This window comes from Penicillium macrosclerotiorum (genome assembly GCF_028827735.1).
Source record: "Penicillium macrosclerotiorum strain IBT 26536 chromosome Unknown utg000007l_segment0_segment0, whole genome shotgun sequence".
NCBI lineage: Eukaryota > Fungi > Ascomycota > Eurotiomycetes > Eurotiales > Aspergillaceae > Penicillium > Penicillium macrosclerotiorum.
The window spans coordinates 1849760-1867297 of NW_026643086.1; the positions used below are offsets into that span (position 1 = coordinate 1849760).

At 48.9% G+C, this 17538-nt stretch overlaps 6 protein-coding genes across 6 annotated transcripts; 4 read left to right on the forward strand and 2 right to left on the reverse strand.

The window, feature by feature from the left end:
• Positions 1-1754: 1754 nt before the first annotated feature.
• N7462_007495 (protein phosphatase regulator GAC1) lies at positions 1755-4009 on the forward strand (the record flags this gene model as incomplete). Its single annotated transcript, XM_057079213.1, has 2 exons — positions 1755-3611; positions 3683-4009. 2 exons carry the CDS (start codon positions 1755-1757, stop codon positions 4007-4009), a joined length of 2184 nt encoding a protein of 727 aa, XP_056931883.1.
• Positions 4010-5604: 1595 nt separating this feature from the next.
• On the forward strand, positions 5605-6222 carry N7462_007496 (histone H4; the record flags this gene model as incomplete). Its single annotated transcript, XM_057079214.1, has 2 exons — positions 5605-5614; positions 5921-6222. The coding sequence occupies 2 exons, from the start codon at positions 5605-5607 to the stop codon at positions 6220-6222; spliced, it is 312 nt and encodes a 103-aa protein (XP_056931884.1).
• Positions 6223-7883: 1661 nt separating this feature from the next.
• N7462_007497 (putative mitochondrial carrier protein) lies at positions 7884-9417 on the forward strand (the record flags this gene model as incomplete). Its single annotated transcript, XM_057079215.1, has 2 exons — positions 7884-7919; positions 7978-9417. 2 exons carry the CDS (start codon positions 7884-7886, stop codon positions 9415-9417), a joined length of 1476 nt encoding a protein of 491 aa, XP_056931885.1.
• A 384-nt stretch (positions 9418-9801) lies between these two features.
• N7462_007498 (EXPERA domain-containing protein) lies at positions 9802-10542 on the reverse strand (the record flags this gene model as incomplete). Its single annotated transcript, XM_057079216.1, has 1 exon — positions 9802-10542. One exon carries the CDS (start codon positions 10540-10542, stop codon positions 9802-9804), a length of 741 nt encoding a protein of 246 aa, XP_056931886.1.
• Positions 10543-11619: 1077 nt separating this feature from the next.
• N7462_007499 (SDR family oxidoreductase) lies at positions 11620-12604 on the forward strand (the record flags this gene model as incomplete). Its single annotated transcript, XM_057079217.1, has 3 exons — positions 11620-12058; positions 12141-12493; positions 12563-12604. 3 exons carry the CDS (start codon positions 11620-11622, stop codon positions 12602-12604), a joined length of 834 nt encoding a protein of 277 aa, XP_056931887.1.
• Positions 12605-15955: 3351 nt separating this feature from the next.
• Positions 15956-16927, reverse strand: N7462_007500 (steroid dehydrogenase; the record flags this gene model as incomplete). Its single annotated transcript, XM_057079218.1, has 1 exon — positions 15956-16927. The coding sequence occupies one exon, from the start codon at positions 16925-16927 to the stop codon at positions 15956-15958; it is 972 nt and encodes a 323-aa protein (XP_056931888.1).
• Between the last annotated feature and the right edge of the window lie 611 nt (positions 16928-17538).

Below are 17538 nucleotides of genomic sequence, written 5' to 3' on the forward strand. Positions count from 1 at the left end.
ATCCAACGCCAATGGAGATCACCCAACGCCCTCGTGCGAAGGGGCCACATGCTGCGGAAATTTCGGAGCCTCCCTGCGCCGGTCTCGGGTCATTGGAGGACCAGGCTTACGTTCCTCCTGGCGGGTATAATTGGGGATAATACTACGACTAAGAATAATTGGAATCATGGCTCGCTGTTAGACCGTTGACGCCATTGTTGGATCACATTTGGGGGGTGTTTTCTAAGACTGGATTCGAGGCGCTTACGGGGCCGCCTTTGTGTTAGAAAGACCAGAATGAGTCTTCCCGTCGGGAGACTCCTGAAGACCTCCGGTCTCCGTATCCAGGAGATTGCTGTATACACAACATTTGTACTAACTTGAAAAAGGAAAATAGATTAAAAAAAATATCAGACGATAAAGTGACGAAAAGATACTAAAAAGAAAAAGAGCAAAAAAAAAAAAAGACCTTGGAAGCGTCCTAGAGACCCACCTTGGCGTGTCCCGAAGGCGCTATACGGGAACGCACTGACGGTAGCATCGAGTCCCAGGGCCCCCAACTCAAGGAATAGGATAACTGGGAAATCTGGTATTTCTGGTAATTTGGCCAGGCGCTTGCGAGCCTTTATTTATGCCCACTTTTTTTTTTTTTCTGCCCCCAGCCCGGATGTTCCCATGCACTCTGGTTTCGCTATAATGCTATCATTCTCCTCCTTCCAGTCCTTTTTATTACCCTCCCGACCAGCCTGGGGACTTTGACTTCCACTCCGGGGCCCTTATCGATATACTTCTGCAGTGACCCTCCCCTCCCCAACGGTCAATGCGTGTAATGGCTTGTTAGAATTTACCAAAATTCGCCTCTCCGCATCACGACTTCCCGGGTACTTCTGAGTTACAGTGAGGTGATCATTGATCCCATCCAATCACTGCATCCCCCGATCACTCAATCCCTCAATCCCTCAATTTTCGGTTGCTGGTACTGCTGGCGCTGCTGCTGCTGTTCTCTCTCTTTTCTGGGGAGTAATTCTGATTTGATTTGGATTGTGCATTGTACATTTGACTGCGCTATACTCCTGGATCGGGTGGTCGGATATTTCCATTATTCATACTTTTTGCCGGCCTCGATCGGCCCACCACGCTCCGTTGATAACGCCAACATCGCCATCTATCGCCACTCCCCACCCGTCTGGATGTACTTCAACGGTATGATAAGCGCTTTCTTTTCTACCTTCGACCTCCAATTTTCACTGCTTCATTTCTTCCCCCCGTTACCCTCATTCTCATTTCTTCCTTCAATTCTACCTGGGCCCAGACAACCATTCTCCTCCTTCCCTCAACCCATCCCATTGTCTTTGCAACCACTCTCTTCATTCCCTTGTGTCACGGGCGTTGTGATACCTTTGACCTCCAACCTCTACTGGTCCGCGCTTTCCTCTCGCCATCCTCTGGGTGCCACCATCCTGCACTTATCCTCCTCGCCGAATTCCCTTTGACCGCGGACTTGCTCCAACTGCCTGCGAGCCTCCCCGCCGCCCCTGGTCATCGTAATTCTGGCTAATGCATGGTTATGCCTTCTCTTCACCCGCCTGCCTGTTGGTTTCTCAACGCCCCATACCTCGCCACAGTGTCTAAAATTAAATGAAGCCCGGAACTGACTTTCTTCTTCTCCTGCCAGGAACTGTTTTGTGCCTGCCCTGAGCCTTGGAGCACATTCAGACTGTTCGCTGTTGCATCCCGTCTCTTCCCTCTTGTGTTGAGACACACAAGTCGGCCGGATGCCATACACTGCGCCGTTGAAGTCGTTGCTCGCCGCGCAGCACATCGAATATAGTGATCGCCCCACCGACGCCTGCTCAGAACGACCGGGCTTGGTTCGTTCGGCATCGGCTCGTCTACAGAACTCCCGTGCCTACTCATCCACCTCCTACGTCCGCCGGCACCGGAGGAGTCCGTCGATCTGTAAATCACCGCAGCACGCCTCATCAGACCCTGCCTCTCGCCTTTCGCCCCCCATTGATCCTCATGCCAGTCTCCGTCAGTCGCCGCCTCCATTGAACAATGCCTCGATTCCCCCCGGGGCGGTGATCTCACCCCCCGAATCGGCCCCGAACTCCGACGAGGAGTCCCCGTGCCACGGATCAGCTATCAAGCTGGAGGAGCTCGAGGCCGCTGTACGATCTATTGAGCAGCGGAAGGAAAGTTCCCCTGAAAGAGAAAGCATGGGCCCCGCCAAAGAGCTCGGCACAGAGGCTCGATCCTCGTCCAGCGTCGCAACTCACAGCCCCCAATCCAAGCCCAACTACCTACGCCTTTCCAAGGAATCGCGGAAGATTGCGCACTCGCGATCGTCAACCGAAACCGCCATTGACCTCAAGAGAGAAGAAGCTTTAACCAGCTCACCGGATGACAGTGATGCTGAAACAAGCCCGAAGCCGCCGATGGTACGAAAGAAGTCTGGCGAGCTAGTCCGGCCTGCCCTTCGACCGCCGTCCGCACGACGACGACCGTCGAGCATGCCCGGTACGCCAGTCTATGCCAAGGCTGTGCACTTTGACTCCCAGTTGGAACACATCCGCCATTTCTTGCAGCTCGACCGACCATTGGCAGTCAGCGCTGAAACATCCCCAGTTGATAATCACGATGCCGACAACGAGTTTCCATTTGGCTCGGATGCAGAGAAACGTGCTTCATCCTGGGAGTGGGAGCTTCGGCTGCCCAACTTTCCCAAAGACATGTCCTCATGTGCTAAACATCCCGTTCGTCTGGAAAAGCTATACCTGTCAGCTGACAAGAACGTTTTGATTGGCTCTGTTGCAGTGGCCAATCTTGCGTTCCACAAGCACGTAGCTGCTCGCTTCACGTTCGATTACTGGAGAACTGTTTCCGAAGTCGGGGCCGTTTACTTCCATGACATCCGGCGCAAGCATGCCCAGGATGGACACGATCGGTTCTCATTTGAAATCAAGTTGGATGACCAAGCCAACTTAGAGCACAAGACCATGTTTGTATGCATTCGATACAACGTAGATGGTCAAGAATTCTGGGACAACAACCAAGGGATGAACTATCAGGTCGATTTCCTTAAGACCCAGAAGACCACTGTGAACAAGCCATCGGGTGGTGTCCGACCTGCTCTTCCACGCAGTCGAACGTTCACCGACTTGCATTCCGCGTCTCGCCCACATTCGACATCTTTCGACGACTTCCCAGGCAGTAAGGAGTCCAACAAGAACGTGCCCTTCTCGAATCCGTTCTCTGTGAAATCCAAAACTCCACTCGATCGCAAGTCATCGGATGATATCGATACCGTCGGTCCACCGAAGCGCCGTGAGAAGCCGCACCCGCAGGCATTTGGTAATCGATATGACTTTGGTGCCTCATTGACTGCGGCCATGAAGACCAAGCCTCCCCTCGATCGGACTACGCTTACCGCACGTGCCCGATCGACTCAGGGCCCGGAGGCAGATGAGGGCAAGCAAGTGGACAAGGCACCACAGAGTGCATCGGGCCAAATTTCTTCTCCAGTGAGAGATGGATCTCGAAACGAAGATCTGAAACCTTCCTCATTGGTATCTAGCAAACCGTGTCACGAGTCTTCCGTGTACAAAGAGTTGGTGGATAAGTATTGCTTTGTAAGTGATAACCACACGAGGCTAGCCTTATTTCTTTCAATCTGGACCCTTGACTCATTCTTTTCTTGCAGTATGGCTCCCCCACAAAAGCCTCGAACCCTACTTCCCCTCAACTCGACCTGACTTCGAAGAAAGAGGAAGCGCCAAACCGATTTTTCATAGGTGCTCCCTCACCACCTCTTTCTCCTCGCTCCCCTGCTCCTCTTCAAGTGGCCCAACCAGCTCCGGCCGAGCCACCTCGATCAGAATCCCGCCCGGCGTCGTTATCGCCGGCCTCTTTGAGTCCACGAGCGTCGCCTCGCGTGTCTCCTGCGATAAACTTTCGCTATCCCTATCAACAAACTATGCAGAACGGATTCATGAAAGACCCTCACTCGTCCCCAGTTATCAGAGGGTGAGTCACCTAGGAGTTGAATGGCCACTTCCTCCCCCTCGACATCCAGCCACCTTGATCGTGCCACCTCTCCCTGTTCAATTTTCATCATATTGACGGGTTCTCATTGAAAGTGGATTCGGGGAGTTGCCTGCAGGAATGGTCAATTCATTTTCAGCCCCATCCTTTGTCGAGTTTCCACGTTTGCATTGTGTTGGTGCCCAGTGATTTCCCACCTTTCTGCACGGTTGGACTTTACAGTCTACACGATGATCAACTAGGGGTACGCCCTCGCCGACCGCAGATACAGGTTTGATTTGGTTCTTGCGATGTGTAATAAACCGCGGAGCCATTTCGCTGAATTTGTCGTGTTGGTGGGTATCTCTTCCCGCGCATCGGGAGAAATTATCGATGCGGCTTCTTTGAATGTGGTCATCGTCTTTTCATCCCACCTTAACCAACCTTTTTCACCTTTTGCCGCCTGTTTTGATTACGCATGACGATGACACGAAATCTTGCCTGTTATTTTTGCCGCGCTTTTCCTCTTTCTCGCACCCCTTTGACACAGCTAAACCACCTCGAGGCCTTTTCGATTCTTGTCCGACCTTCTTGGCGGCCATTTCCCTTTTTGCAAAAAAGTCTTTTTAGTTCGCCTCCTCCCCTCTCGATGCATTTCTGTTCGTTGGCCTGATTTGTTTCTTCACTACTTTGCATGGTGTTCCGGGGCTATTATTTATTATTATTATTTTTGTTCCTCTTCTCTTTGTATCTGTTTTCTATGGAAGGATCAGGATGCAAGTTGCGACGGATTGGCATGGGAGATGGTTTCTGCTGTTTTAATGCTTCCAGCTTCGGCTTCACGAGGGATACAAATGAATGTGATTTTGACCCATGGACTTGTTCTTATAATGAGTAGATTGTTGTTTCGACACAGTTCCTTCTCCCCTGTGGACATGTAGACAACGAAGTTCAAGTTGTGACCAGGACGTTCGCCATAGCGCGGTCAAGGAAGTAGAAAAAATGCTAATGCGAATATTGAGCCAACGCAGGCAGCAAATCAAATCCTCAAACTCCTTCGGAGCAACGCGGTCATCTACTGTATAGTTCTTCTCTCCAAACCTCTCGCAAGAATGTCAGATCCTGGTCATTCTTTCATTCTTTAGCGTGGCACGGAGCTTACATCATCTCTCTCCTCCTTCCTCAAGGCCGCTTATCTCTTATCACCACGTGATCTCTCCCGCGTTTCGATGCGCACCGGGAAACGTGGACAGCCCCATGCCCGACAAGACATGCTCGAAACCTGCCCTTCATAACACCCTTTTTGTTCCCTCGCCGCCTGCCAATCACCGCCGCATTGCAGAATGCAAAACTGCTCGCTTACCTAACCCTTCCCTTCCTCCCAACTCCCCCCGAAATCACGCGTAATCCTCATCCGTATTTAAGTAGTTCCCCCTTCCTTCTAACTGGCTTTCCCCTTCCCCTTTTTTCTTCCCTCATTCATCTATCTCCGCCACCTCTCAACACGTCCGACCGCCCACCTCTAGCGGCTGTCGACATCTAAAAATACCTCATTTTCATCCTCAATTTATCTAATTCATCCACACCCCCATCTCTGACATAATGTCTGGACGTAAGTATCCTTTTCTACACTGCTTGTTTTGATGCCTATTGCCCCTGTTCCCGTCGGTCGCGCTGTCGTGAGGTTGTTGGTGATGCCCCTGGCGGCACGTGAAATGTGATGGCTGCCGAGTGCCTCAGGCATTAAGGCAGCAATGCATCTCTCACCTAACCTAGCCAGGCAAGGGTCTCTTCCCCTCCTGTGACCTTATCAGCACCTCGACACCGCAGATATGCTTGTCTCTCCGACTCCATAATCTCTCATCATCACACCCACTCTCAGACTCCCTTGTACATCTCACTAATTTTCTCCCAACAGGTGGCAAGGGCGGCAAGGGCCTCGGCAAGGGCGGCGCCAAGCGTCACCGTAAGATCTTGCGTGACAACATCCAGGGTATCACCAAGCCCGCTATCCGCCGTCTGGCTCGTCGTGGTGGTGTCAAGCGTATCTCCGCTATGATCTACGAGGAGACCCGTGGTGTCCTAAAGTCCTTCCTGGAGTCGGTCATCCGTGATGCCGTCACCTACACCGAGCACGCCAAGCGCAAGACCGTCACCTCGCTGGACGTCGTCTACGCTCTCAAGCGCCAGGGCCGCACCCTGTACGGTTTCGGCGGCTAGATATGCACGCGCAATCCTGTCGCTGCTTGGGGCCAAGCGGGGAATACCATCTGGATTACTCATCGGTGTCTCGCGGTTCCCTGCTTGCCCCGTGTCCCTTTAACGCGCTACGGTGTGATGGCCTTTCTTTCTTTTTGTTTCTATTCGGTTGTTTCTATAGGTCTGGATTCCGGTTTCGCCGGCGGGGTTTGAGGATACGGGTTTGGAAATGTTTTTTCTTTTCTTTTTCACACGATTTTCAAACGATCAGGATGGGTCGAAATGGGTTTTCTATCCTTTTCCCTAGATAGCTAGCTTCTAACCTGGCTCTTGCCAGGCCCTTTATTGGGGCCCTTAATGGAAAGATTGCCTGTCACAATTACATATCGTCGGAGATCACTACCTGTTCAGGCCTGTATTACTGTAGGATTCTTCTCTCATGTTGTCCGTGGACCATATCGTCACGCAACACAAATAGTTCTTGTCAAATGGTCCGAAACGTTAAAGCGGCAGGCTAGAGATAGTTGCATACCGGATCTTGAACTTGTCTTCTCAAGAGACCCTTGCAGTGTACAGACTGAAATAGATTTCATAAGAGAAGAGTTGATATTACCTTTTCATTTAAATGGCTGTTCTCTCACAAGAATACAAACTCCCCGTCATGACATCCCTGTGGCCGGCAGATAACACCTTACCGGTTCGAGAGGGAAATTTGAATTCCCTAGATCCGGACCGAAGCGCCAGTTCCCTTCTAGATATAGAAGCATCCAAAGAAGCTTCCAAAGGCCTTATGAGCTTTTAACGCATGTCGAGCCATTCTTTTTCTCTGAGTTGGGGTCGCTGTTTAGACCCTCTCGTCGGAGTTGACTCTGGATGACGAACGTCGACCATCCTGTATACTAGCGGCAGAACGCAGACCTGGTAGCTTTTATCCGATAATTCGAAACAATGCGCAGTTTCCAATGCCCTCTCTTTTGCTTCCCCGGAATTTGAAGCGAACTTTGAATATTCCCGTAGGACTCAACGTTTTACAACCCTTACGCGGATTAATTTACGGAGTTCTCTTTCATTTGAATATCATGTCCTCGCCCCAGCCCACCTGCTCTCAATTCGCCATATGTGATGCATTCTCTGTCAAAATTGAGCTCCGAGTCGGATGACTCGTTTTGCTGAACCCGCTTTGTGACAATGTAGATGAGCACCAGCCTGCCATTCGGTGAGATTTCCGACATATTGAATATTGAAAGAGTATAGTCATCCATCTCACGATATTGACTTAGCTAATATCTTTTGATTTTCCTTCCTATTTCAAGAATCCAGCGGGTTCTTTGCTGTATACTCCACAGAAATTGAGAAATAGGCCCACTTGTGCACGGACCGTATGGGCGGCATGATGTAATCGATCTCCGCAAGGACGTGAACCTCGGCCATGGTGTGATGCCTTCACGTTCATATAAGCCCAGCCTGTTTTCTGAGTTGCCGAGAGTTTGACCTCATTTTAATCCTTTGTGATTTTTATGCGTGGTACTGCGAGGGTATTGACCTGACATACTAGGATACTCTCCAGTCCCCCCTCCGGAGCAATCAATATTGTCTATGTACAAACACTCAATACCTCTCACTTAACAAGAACTCTCACCTCCTCTCTGACCGTGTCCAAAAAATAGCTCAAACAAGGTAGGATGGCCGAGTACAAGCTATCTTATGAGTCGCAGTTGGTATGCTTCTTGTTGTTCCTTTTGTGCATCTTCTCTTACTAAATTCTCGTCGTGTTAGGACGCCTTCCACCCCTCCTTCCGATGGGAAAGCCGCGAGCCCAGGGAAGACTGGAAGACTGCTGCTCTACGAGGTCCAGCCTTACCAGTTCTGGGAAACGCAGTTGCTGGTGCCGTCGGCTCAGCGATCTCAAATGTTGTCGTCTACCCTCTCAGCGTTATCGTCGCCCGGCTCCAAACCCAAGCCAAGAAAGACAACACCGATGACAAATCTACCGGTGATGATGACGAGTACACCGACATCCTTGATGCAGCCTACAAGATATACGAGGAGCAAGGCGTCGCTGGGTTTTATCCTGGCCTCGCACAGGACACTTTTAAGACGGTCGCTGATTCATTCTTGTTCTTCCTCGCATACAACACGGTTCGGCAACGGAGGATAATCGCACGTGTCGGACCCGCTCGCGCAGCAAAGAGCAGAAATATAGTGCTTCCAGTCTTCGATGAACTTGCTATCGGTATCGTGGCAGGCGCATTCGCAAAATTGTTTACCACACCGCTGTCGAATATAGTGACTCGCAAGCAGATCGCAGCTCGCAAAAGCGACCGAGGAGAGAAAGAGGCAACAACCGGGGAAATTGCAGCTAAAATCCGGACTGAAAAGGGCATTCTTGGCTTCTGGTCGGGGTACTCTGCTTCTCTAATCTTGACCTTAAATCCTTCTATCACTCTCTTCCTCAACGAGGTGTTGAAATATGCTCTTCTCCCTCGCTCCAAACGCGAGAGACCATCCGCCGCCGCGACGTTCTTGCTGGCCGCTTTGAGCAAGTCGGTCGCCTCGTCAATCACCTATCCATTTTCTCTAGCGAAAACCAGGGCACAGGTTATGGGAATTTCTCAAAAGTCGACTAGTTCGCACTCTCCCAATTCAAATTCTCTCGTTTCTGCCCTCACCCCGAAGATATTCAAGGCGGTAGCCGGAATTTATCGTGAAGAAGGGATTCCCGCTCTGTACGCGGGCCTCCCTGGGGAAGTTCTCAAGGGTTTCTTCTCACATGGGTTTACGATGCTTGCTAAAGATGCTGTCTATGCATCCATTGTCAGGGCCTACTATCTTCTCTTGATTATGACGCGTCGATATCCATCTCCAGACGAACTCCTGGAACGTGCCCGTGAACAAGCTGAAGAATATAGTGAAATTGCACGCGAAGGAGCTCGCGATATAGCAGAACGTGCACGTGGAGGCGCTGAGGAAGCGCTGAAGAACCACTCGGGCAACGTGGCCGTTGATATGACCTCGAACGCTACGGCTGCAGCTGCAGCAAGCAATTTGAGTGCGGGCCATGGAGTAGATGCCTCGTCCGGGCTGAAGGTCCCGCCGACCTCTGACGAGGTCAATGAGACCGCCGAACTGGTTGGAGATTATGTTGAGGATGAAGCGGCAGAATGGAAGAGTTTCTACCATTGGTTTTGGGATAAGGATCGGGAGCACAAGGGATAATAATGCTTCACGCTCTGTTTGTTTGAGTCTCTTGAACCAAGGGTGATGCCTACCCTTTCGACTAATTTACTGTATTTTCAGCGTGTACTGTATATTTTCATAGCATTTTTCATATTCACGACTTTGTCCAATTATCAATAACAGTGTGGTGGCCCAGCCAGCACTACATCAACATTATGTATCCAGATCCATCATTTCGAGCCGTATTATCCGGAAAACGCAAGACTGCCAGCACTCAATAAAGCAAAGCAGAACGTATTCACTTCCCACGCCAATGAGATCCGAATAGACAAGAATCCTCAACTGTACTAAATTATTCGGCATGTCCAAAAGAACTTGCAAAATATCCAAGTTCCATGGCTGTCGTCAATTATGAATAAACAATTACTCTTTCTTGCGCTGGGTTTCTTCCACTTCTTTGGAAACAAATGCAGCACGCAGCTCCTTTCCTGCCTCCCACAGCACCCACAGAGGGATAAACACCCAGAGAGTATTGAAGAAGAACAAATACAGCCATAGATAGACTGGATCTTCGGTCGCCAGCTGAACACTGCCGGTCAACCACTCCGGCGCAAAGGTCATAAACCCGCCATACAATTCCGCGGTCGCAAGGGCCGTAGCAGCAAACCAGAGGGATGCCTTCGCACTCCCGCGCGCCTTCGCACTGAGAGTCTCATTGGACGATCTGCACAGCAGGTAGCAGATATACACGGCTGCTGGCCCGCCAAGGACGACCGTCAACAACTCGAGCGAGACGACGGTAATGTCGGCGCCTGCCCAGCGCCGGTCCGCCTTCGCATATTCCTGCCACAGACGCGCACTAGGACCGGAGCCATACGCAGCGCCATAGATCCGATCTGGGCGATTGAGAAAGGACGGTCCGGCATTGACAATGCCCGCGGGGATGGTCGCGTAACTGTAGAAACACTCGTAGAGGAAGGAGCCTTCGATAAAAAGATGGGTCAGCGCGTCGTAGGCGTGCCAGAAGAAAAGAATGCGATTGCGCGTGTGCGTGGATGGGATGAGAGCTTTGCTGAGGCCGTAGGCGATTGGCATGAACGAAAGCGCAAACGCGAGGCAGAGGGCCGTGGGGATGTCGAGAGTGAACGAGTCGGAGGATGCCATAGTGGCAGGATGATTCGGTGTCTTGCCGATGACGATCTGTGGCAAGAAGTTGAAAGCCCGGGATTATAGAAATCAATCTCTATGTACGTTGTCCTGGAGATGCCTGGGCTCGATGGCCTGTGAATGGAGTAAGACAGACAAAACGAAGCTCAGGAGAAACGTGGGTTTGTTTGCGACCACAGGGGGGCTCCACGCCTTGCAGCCTCAGGTGTCATTGGTGGATCCCGATCGCCCTGCTTGAAGTAAACAAAATCGAGACTATTTCGACATGGGTCACGATGTTGCCTCTTCAAAGATTACTTCAAGGTTGTCCAATATTCAGCCTTCTACTGTAGGAAAGGATAGATGTGGCTCGGGGTCAAGAGGTGCCCCTGCTTCTGGGACGTGTCGAATCCTGGGAAGTAGTATGCCATCGTAAGGTGGGATTTGGGTTACAGAACACATTTTTCCGAATTTTAGAAGATCATCTGTTATTCGTATATTTCCGATATGCATATAAATAAATGTTTAGTTTATTCCCCGCCATCCACGAGGTTGTGTACCCCAGATCCTACGATATCTACTGTCGATAGCATCGATAACACGATAACCTAGATAGCCGTCGTGGGCTCTCGCTAACCAAGATCCAGCAATGACTAAAGATGGGAAAGACCATAAATGGAACCATTCTTGATTCTTCTAAATCTCTAGGGATGAATTATCTCTCACTTTCAAGATAATTTTGCCACGCGTCGAACCCCAAACACAGCCTGGTGACCCAATCTTTCAAAAAACACCCCTTGGCCTTTACCCAGATAAACAGAAGGCTGCCTAGCCGACAATATTACGAGATCTGCATCGACCCGCTCCACTTTTACCGAGCTGGCCTATAATTGCCCAATGTGATGGTTACAGAAGCCACAGCCTGTCACATCCCGTAAATTTTGCCGTCGTGTTGAGGATTGACAACGACAACTTGACCCCTGAGCAAAACTATTTAAGGAAGACTTGACAGAATGGTGATTGACATATAGGATTCATCTCATTTTATTTCTATTAAGACCCGATTTCCTTGCACTCGAGTAAGAAGGGAACACGATGAGTACGAAAGGCTCGGTTTTGATCACTGGATGCAGCGACGGAGGTATTGGCTCTGGCCTTGCACTTGTTTTTCAGCAACGAGGATATCATGTGTTTGCAACAGCCCGCAATCCCGGAAAAATGGCAGCTCTTCGGAATCTTCCCAATGTTACATTGCTTACGTTGGACGTGACCAATAAAAGTGATATTCAGGCCACAAAGGATTTGGTCGATGAAGAAACTGGGGGTACTCTATCCTATCTCATCAATAATGCCGGCCGCAATCACTTTATGCCTCTCTTGGATGATGATGTTGATATCGCTAAACGAATTTTCGATATCAATGTCTGGGGGCCACTAACAGTGACGCAAGCTTTTGCGCCTCTTCTTATCAAGTCCCAGGGTATGCTGGTTAACATTACTTCCATCGCGGGACATGGACCTGTGCCTACAATGGGTAATTTCAACCAATTCTGATAGGAGACTATAATTAAAGTCATTCCAAGTTGTTTGCTAATGGTTTTGTTCCCGCTTTGAAGGCTCGTACAGTGCCTCCAAGCGCTCCCTGGAGATTATGTCCGAAGTCCTTCGGCTTGAGCTCACCCCATTCAATGTGAAAGTCCTGTCTGTCGTGACAGGTGCGGTCTCGACGAATGGGCAGACTTATCTCCAGGACTGGACACTTCCTGCGAATTCATTATACAAGCCAGTCGAAGAAACTCTTGCCCATACAGCGAGAGGAACCGACGGAATTCCACGAATGCCTCTGATGGAATATGCCACTAAGGTCGTCGATGGTATTCTACAGGGTGAAACTAGGAGAATATGGGTAGGAGCACACGCTGAAATGGCTAAAAATACACCTTCTGAGGGAGAGATGGCTGATAAAAGGGTAAGCCCCGTTCTACTCCATTCCTTTTTTCTTAATTAATACCGGTTTTATCTAACTTCTGATTTATAGGATCAGTTCATCCTTGAATCGATGACTCTGAACACTCTCTGATGGTGTATTAGGCAATTCACCATTCCAATTCTACTTAAGAGACAATTTTATTTTGAAAGGGGAATGAAACTCATATGGTCAGGTCAAACTACGAATTGCATGTCAATCAATTTATGGGGTTTCCTTAATTTTTGCCCTTTATTAAATAATTCAGTGTTTCTTTCCACTAGCTGGCATGTATTTCATGAAACCATATTAACAATCATACATTAAAACGATAATTCAAAGATAGAACCTATTTCTCAGACCTAAGCATTCACGCAGGTCAAAACACGAACGAGTAAAATGTAGATATCTAGTTAGGAATATAAAATGGACGTAGACCTTCTTCTGCTGCCTTAATCTGCGGAGCTAACGTATTCCACAAGCGAGCTGCGCACCCTACCAAAAACGCGTCTCCTATCTTCTACCTACCACCTTCCACCACACACTACGCCACCAAAACGTTCCGAAAAGCGCTCAAAATCACTAGGGGAGGGTAGGTTACTACTCGCTGTCAAAGCTATTTAAACTGATACTACCCTATCTATAAGTAAAGTAACAGCGACTTGTAGTGTGCTAGAGAGCACGCTTCGAACGCGTATAAAGGGTGTTTTAAATCGCCAGGAAATACGCGTAAATAGTTATAAACTAACACAAGAAGAAGACGATTCGCTTTGCTAATAGATTGTTATGAAACAATCTGCTGTATGCTATTGGCTGATTGAGAGGTGTGGGCGTCGAGTCCTCATGTTGAGTGGCCTATCCCTTCAATTTCTGGCGTATGTAAGGGTCGCGATTTCCATTGCTTTACTCAAAGAGGCTCCTTTTGAGGTAAAAATGGTAAACTCCTTTCAATTTGATTCAAGCTAATTTCATTTCAGTGGGGCATTGTCGCTGTTTCGTTTTTATTTTTCTAGTATGCTGCAGTTGGGTGCACCTGGGGCATGGTTCCATGGGTCTACCAGGCTGAGATCAACTCACTGGCAATGAGGACAATCGGCGCAGCAGCAGCCACAGCGACAAACTGGGTATGGATATTCCTATGTCCGTTTGGGTTAGGTTTCGGTTAATAATGGCAAATTGACGCAGCTTGCGGGATTCATATGCACCCGATTCATGCCGACCGGGATTAAAAACATTGGATATAGGTTTTACATCAGTATGTCAGCTCCCATCTATGGAAGAAAATGTTTGTTTGGGAAGCCTTGAGGACTAATTTTTGTTAGTATTTGCTGTTTTCAATCTTACTTTCCTTGCGGTCGTTTACTTTCTTTACCCAAAACTCCCTGTCGCACTCTGGAGGACATTGATATGTACATTCGACCAGGACTCAAATCATCGGACGATTATACCTATTCACGATATTGTCACGAAACAGACCAAGCATCCCTTGGAAGCTATTGAAGCCGAGGCAGATACGTGTTGCTGCGACCAAAGCGGTCGACGTGAAAGGAGTTTCAGAGCATGTGGAGGATTGTGAACAAGGATCTGGATGGAAGACCTAACAGAGCAGACATGGGAGTGTAATAGGATGACAACCAGTCGAATTTTCCACGATTTGAAATGTCCTTTTGAGTACGGGAAAAAAAAGTTTTTGCCTGGCTATTTATTCAATGGGACTGCCCGATCTTGTAAAGAGAGACAAGAAAAAATAACTCTCCCTCGGGGAATCGAACCCCGGTCTCCCGCGCTTATCGGTGTTAATGACAAGCGGAAATCATGACCACTAGACCAAGGAAGATGTGTTAGCCGAGTTACTGCTCGACCACTTGGTGCTGGTTGGTGGGATGAAATCGACTTTTTAGAACTATTGCTAACTTTCACATACCACTGGTCCTACATATCACGGTAGGTTCCTTTGTCACGATCAACCAAGTGCCGACTAGCCTTAATTTAGTACCCAGACTGATCTCTGGTATGGATGATGATTATTCTGCTTTGGTCTGCTCAAATTTCCTTTTTCCAATGAAATTTCAATTTGAGGCGATGGCCTCAGCCCACAGCACCTGAGTCATACTACTATTCGCGCGTGATTTCAGCCCCGGGTGCTCCGATCGCTTGACCGCATCACTCTTGGGGTCACTTCCTACGCGTAGGGGCCAAAGGAATACGACTTTATTCGTTCAAGTCCATCCAGTCTATGTGGTTCTTTGGTGCTTCTTGGGCCTGGCCTTTTCTCATTCCCTCTGAACGATGAGCTAGATTTGCTTTTGTAACACTCGATCCGAAATATATATATTACCTACCTTGGTCCTCATGTACTAACTTTCTTCCAACTTGTTTACTACGCACAGTGTCTCACACCCACAAGTCATCCCGAACCGTGGAATATTTTAAGGTCACCCGGGATTATCTTCGGGACACCCACGCCTAATACGCGTGAGCCCCATGAGAGGCTGCGAGCCACAGAGTGTCGATTTATAATTTAGATATCTGCTCGGCCCCCAATCCTTACTCATTCTAACACAAATTGCTCTACCGTTTGTTCATTATAAAAAATGGAAGTGGAATAAAGCTTCCTTGACTTCTTGAAACTCAGTATACCAGTCTTTTGCCTTCTATCACCAAGCTCTTGAAGCTGAGGACCATGCCTCATCTACGACACCACAGAAGGCACCACTCTTGGCCGTATTGTGGCTCGGAGATTTGCATGCGCGAGCCACGCAGCCTCCAGCTACGTGTATATAAACCTGGAAGCGAGCCAAATAGCCACCTACCTTGGCTATTTCAAAAAACAACGATAGTACCTCTCATCGCAGAAGAGCTGTCTCCTGATGACGATGCCAACATGGCAGGTATTGTCCGATCACAATCATCCCGGACACACCGCCTTTGGTCGCTCCCATTACTCAAAGACAGACGTGATGGAATTCCACAATCCCCAGCAGCAGTTGATGCCCGGAAGCACGTACATCGCAGCGTTTTGCGACGACTAATTCGGCGGCCGCCGTTGGACAAGACTCGGTCACTCTTTGTTGTGCCGACCACCACAACTGCCGGCGACCAAGTCCTAGTTTCGGGTTGGATGCCCCTCCGGATATCTACACGACCAGTAACCGGGACTGATAGAGCAAAAACTGCGTTTTCTGGGTTTGATTCCGCAAAATTCGTCGCCGAGCGACGACATCGAAGATGCCATTCCGAACAACCCCGCTCATGGAGAGAACCAAGCGCCAGCCTCTGGCCACTTCGGGAGGAAACATAGAAATTATTTTTGTGTGGCTTTAAGATGATTCGCAGTTGGAATTTCCAAACATTTTGTCATTTATCGATTGATAATCACGGGTACATGGTAATCGAGTGTAAAGCCGAGAAAGAAAAACGTATTTCAGCAAATAGTAAGAGTCACTCCAGAATAATTAAGAGTATTTATACAAAACGCATGGTTTCCTCATTGCAAAAGTCAATAAAAATCTGTGCATTGCACCGTTCCCCATCCTCCCTTGGGTTCATTGCCTGGACCAAGTCCTTTCTTGGGCTGGGATGTACTCGGCCCCAAGGTATAATGTACTTGCCACCATCGGATATTTTTAGCTCATCAGAAAGTCCCGCCCAAAGACTGGTATAAGCACCTTTTCTTGCAGGATACAAGAGAGGGCTGACTAGAAAAGGCACTAGTGGAGAGAAGTGACGCGTCAGAGCCGACTTCAAGTTTCCCGGATTGACTGTCACGCTCAAAATACCATCGGCACCAGCCTGAGACGATAGCGCATTAGCCAGAAACCAATTTCCAAGTTTGGTGTTTTCGTAATTCCGTTGCGGATGGGTCTTTCGGTCTTGAAGTTCATGTAGACGGACACCGTCTCCCGGGGTTGACATATCCACAACGATCGAAGATGTCCACACAACTCGAACAGATGCTGGCGGCTGATTTTCGGCAGTGCGTTTGAGCGTTGAGAGCAGAAGCTGAGTCAAGAGATGGGGACCAAGGCAATTAGTTGCTAGTTGTAGGTCGTGCCCTTGGGGCGAAACAGATCCTCGAGGGGGATTAGAAACACCGGCATTGTTGAAAAGCACATCTAGCCGAGACTCGGCCTTGGTGAAAGCCTCGACAGCAGGCTTGATGGTTGTCAAATCATCCAACTGAATGGGAAGATAAATGATATCCCCTTGAGAGGACGTGTTGGACGCCTTAATACGTCGAATAGCATCCAAAGATTTTTCTTCCGAGCGACCTGCGAGGTAAACTTTCCCCCCAGCCTCGTAAAGAATAGTGCAAAGCTCGAAGCCAATGCCGGAATAGCCCCCAGTCACAATAAAAACCTTCCCTTTCTGGGTGGGTAAATTGGCCTCAGTTAGAGTAGGCGCGGGAGGAAAAAACTGTGAAAAGGTGACGCCCATAGCTGTGAGACTGCAAAAGAGCTTTGTTAACTGGAAGACATCAACTCGCCTACGGGCGCCCTTTTAAAGTGCCACCGAGTCCCCGTGAAAAAAGGGAGGGATCGGCGGAGATTAGATTGGGGGCCGTTGGCGACAGGAGGGAATTATATGTCAGCCTCAGGAGGTAAGCCTTGGGCTAAGACTTGAGCGTTACCCGAACGGCATTTGATAGTATTATTAACTATTCCGTATGGGAAGCCGCAGCTGAGTCTGGAGGATAAAAAGAACAATCAGATCACCAAACCAACCACTAAGCCATACACATACCGGCGTTGAACAGACCTTCCCGAGGAGTAAACACATGCTCATACCCAAAATAGGCAGTAGGCGCGATACAGACTATCAGGCAGATAGAGAGTACGTATATCTGCAATGACCGCAAGATTCAATCCACCAATCAGGCTGTCCGTCGAAGAGGCAGATAACCATCACACTAAGGCTAATACAGTATAAGATACGTTGAACTATATTGAGAATGAGTCCATTCTTCCGGGATTTTGACACCACTAAAAATGAATATGTTGATCGTCTTGTTCATGTACTATGCATACTCTTTCCATCTCGGACATTTG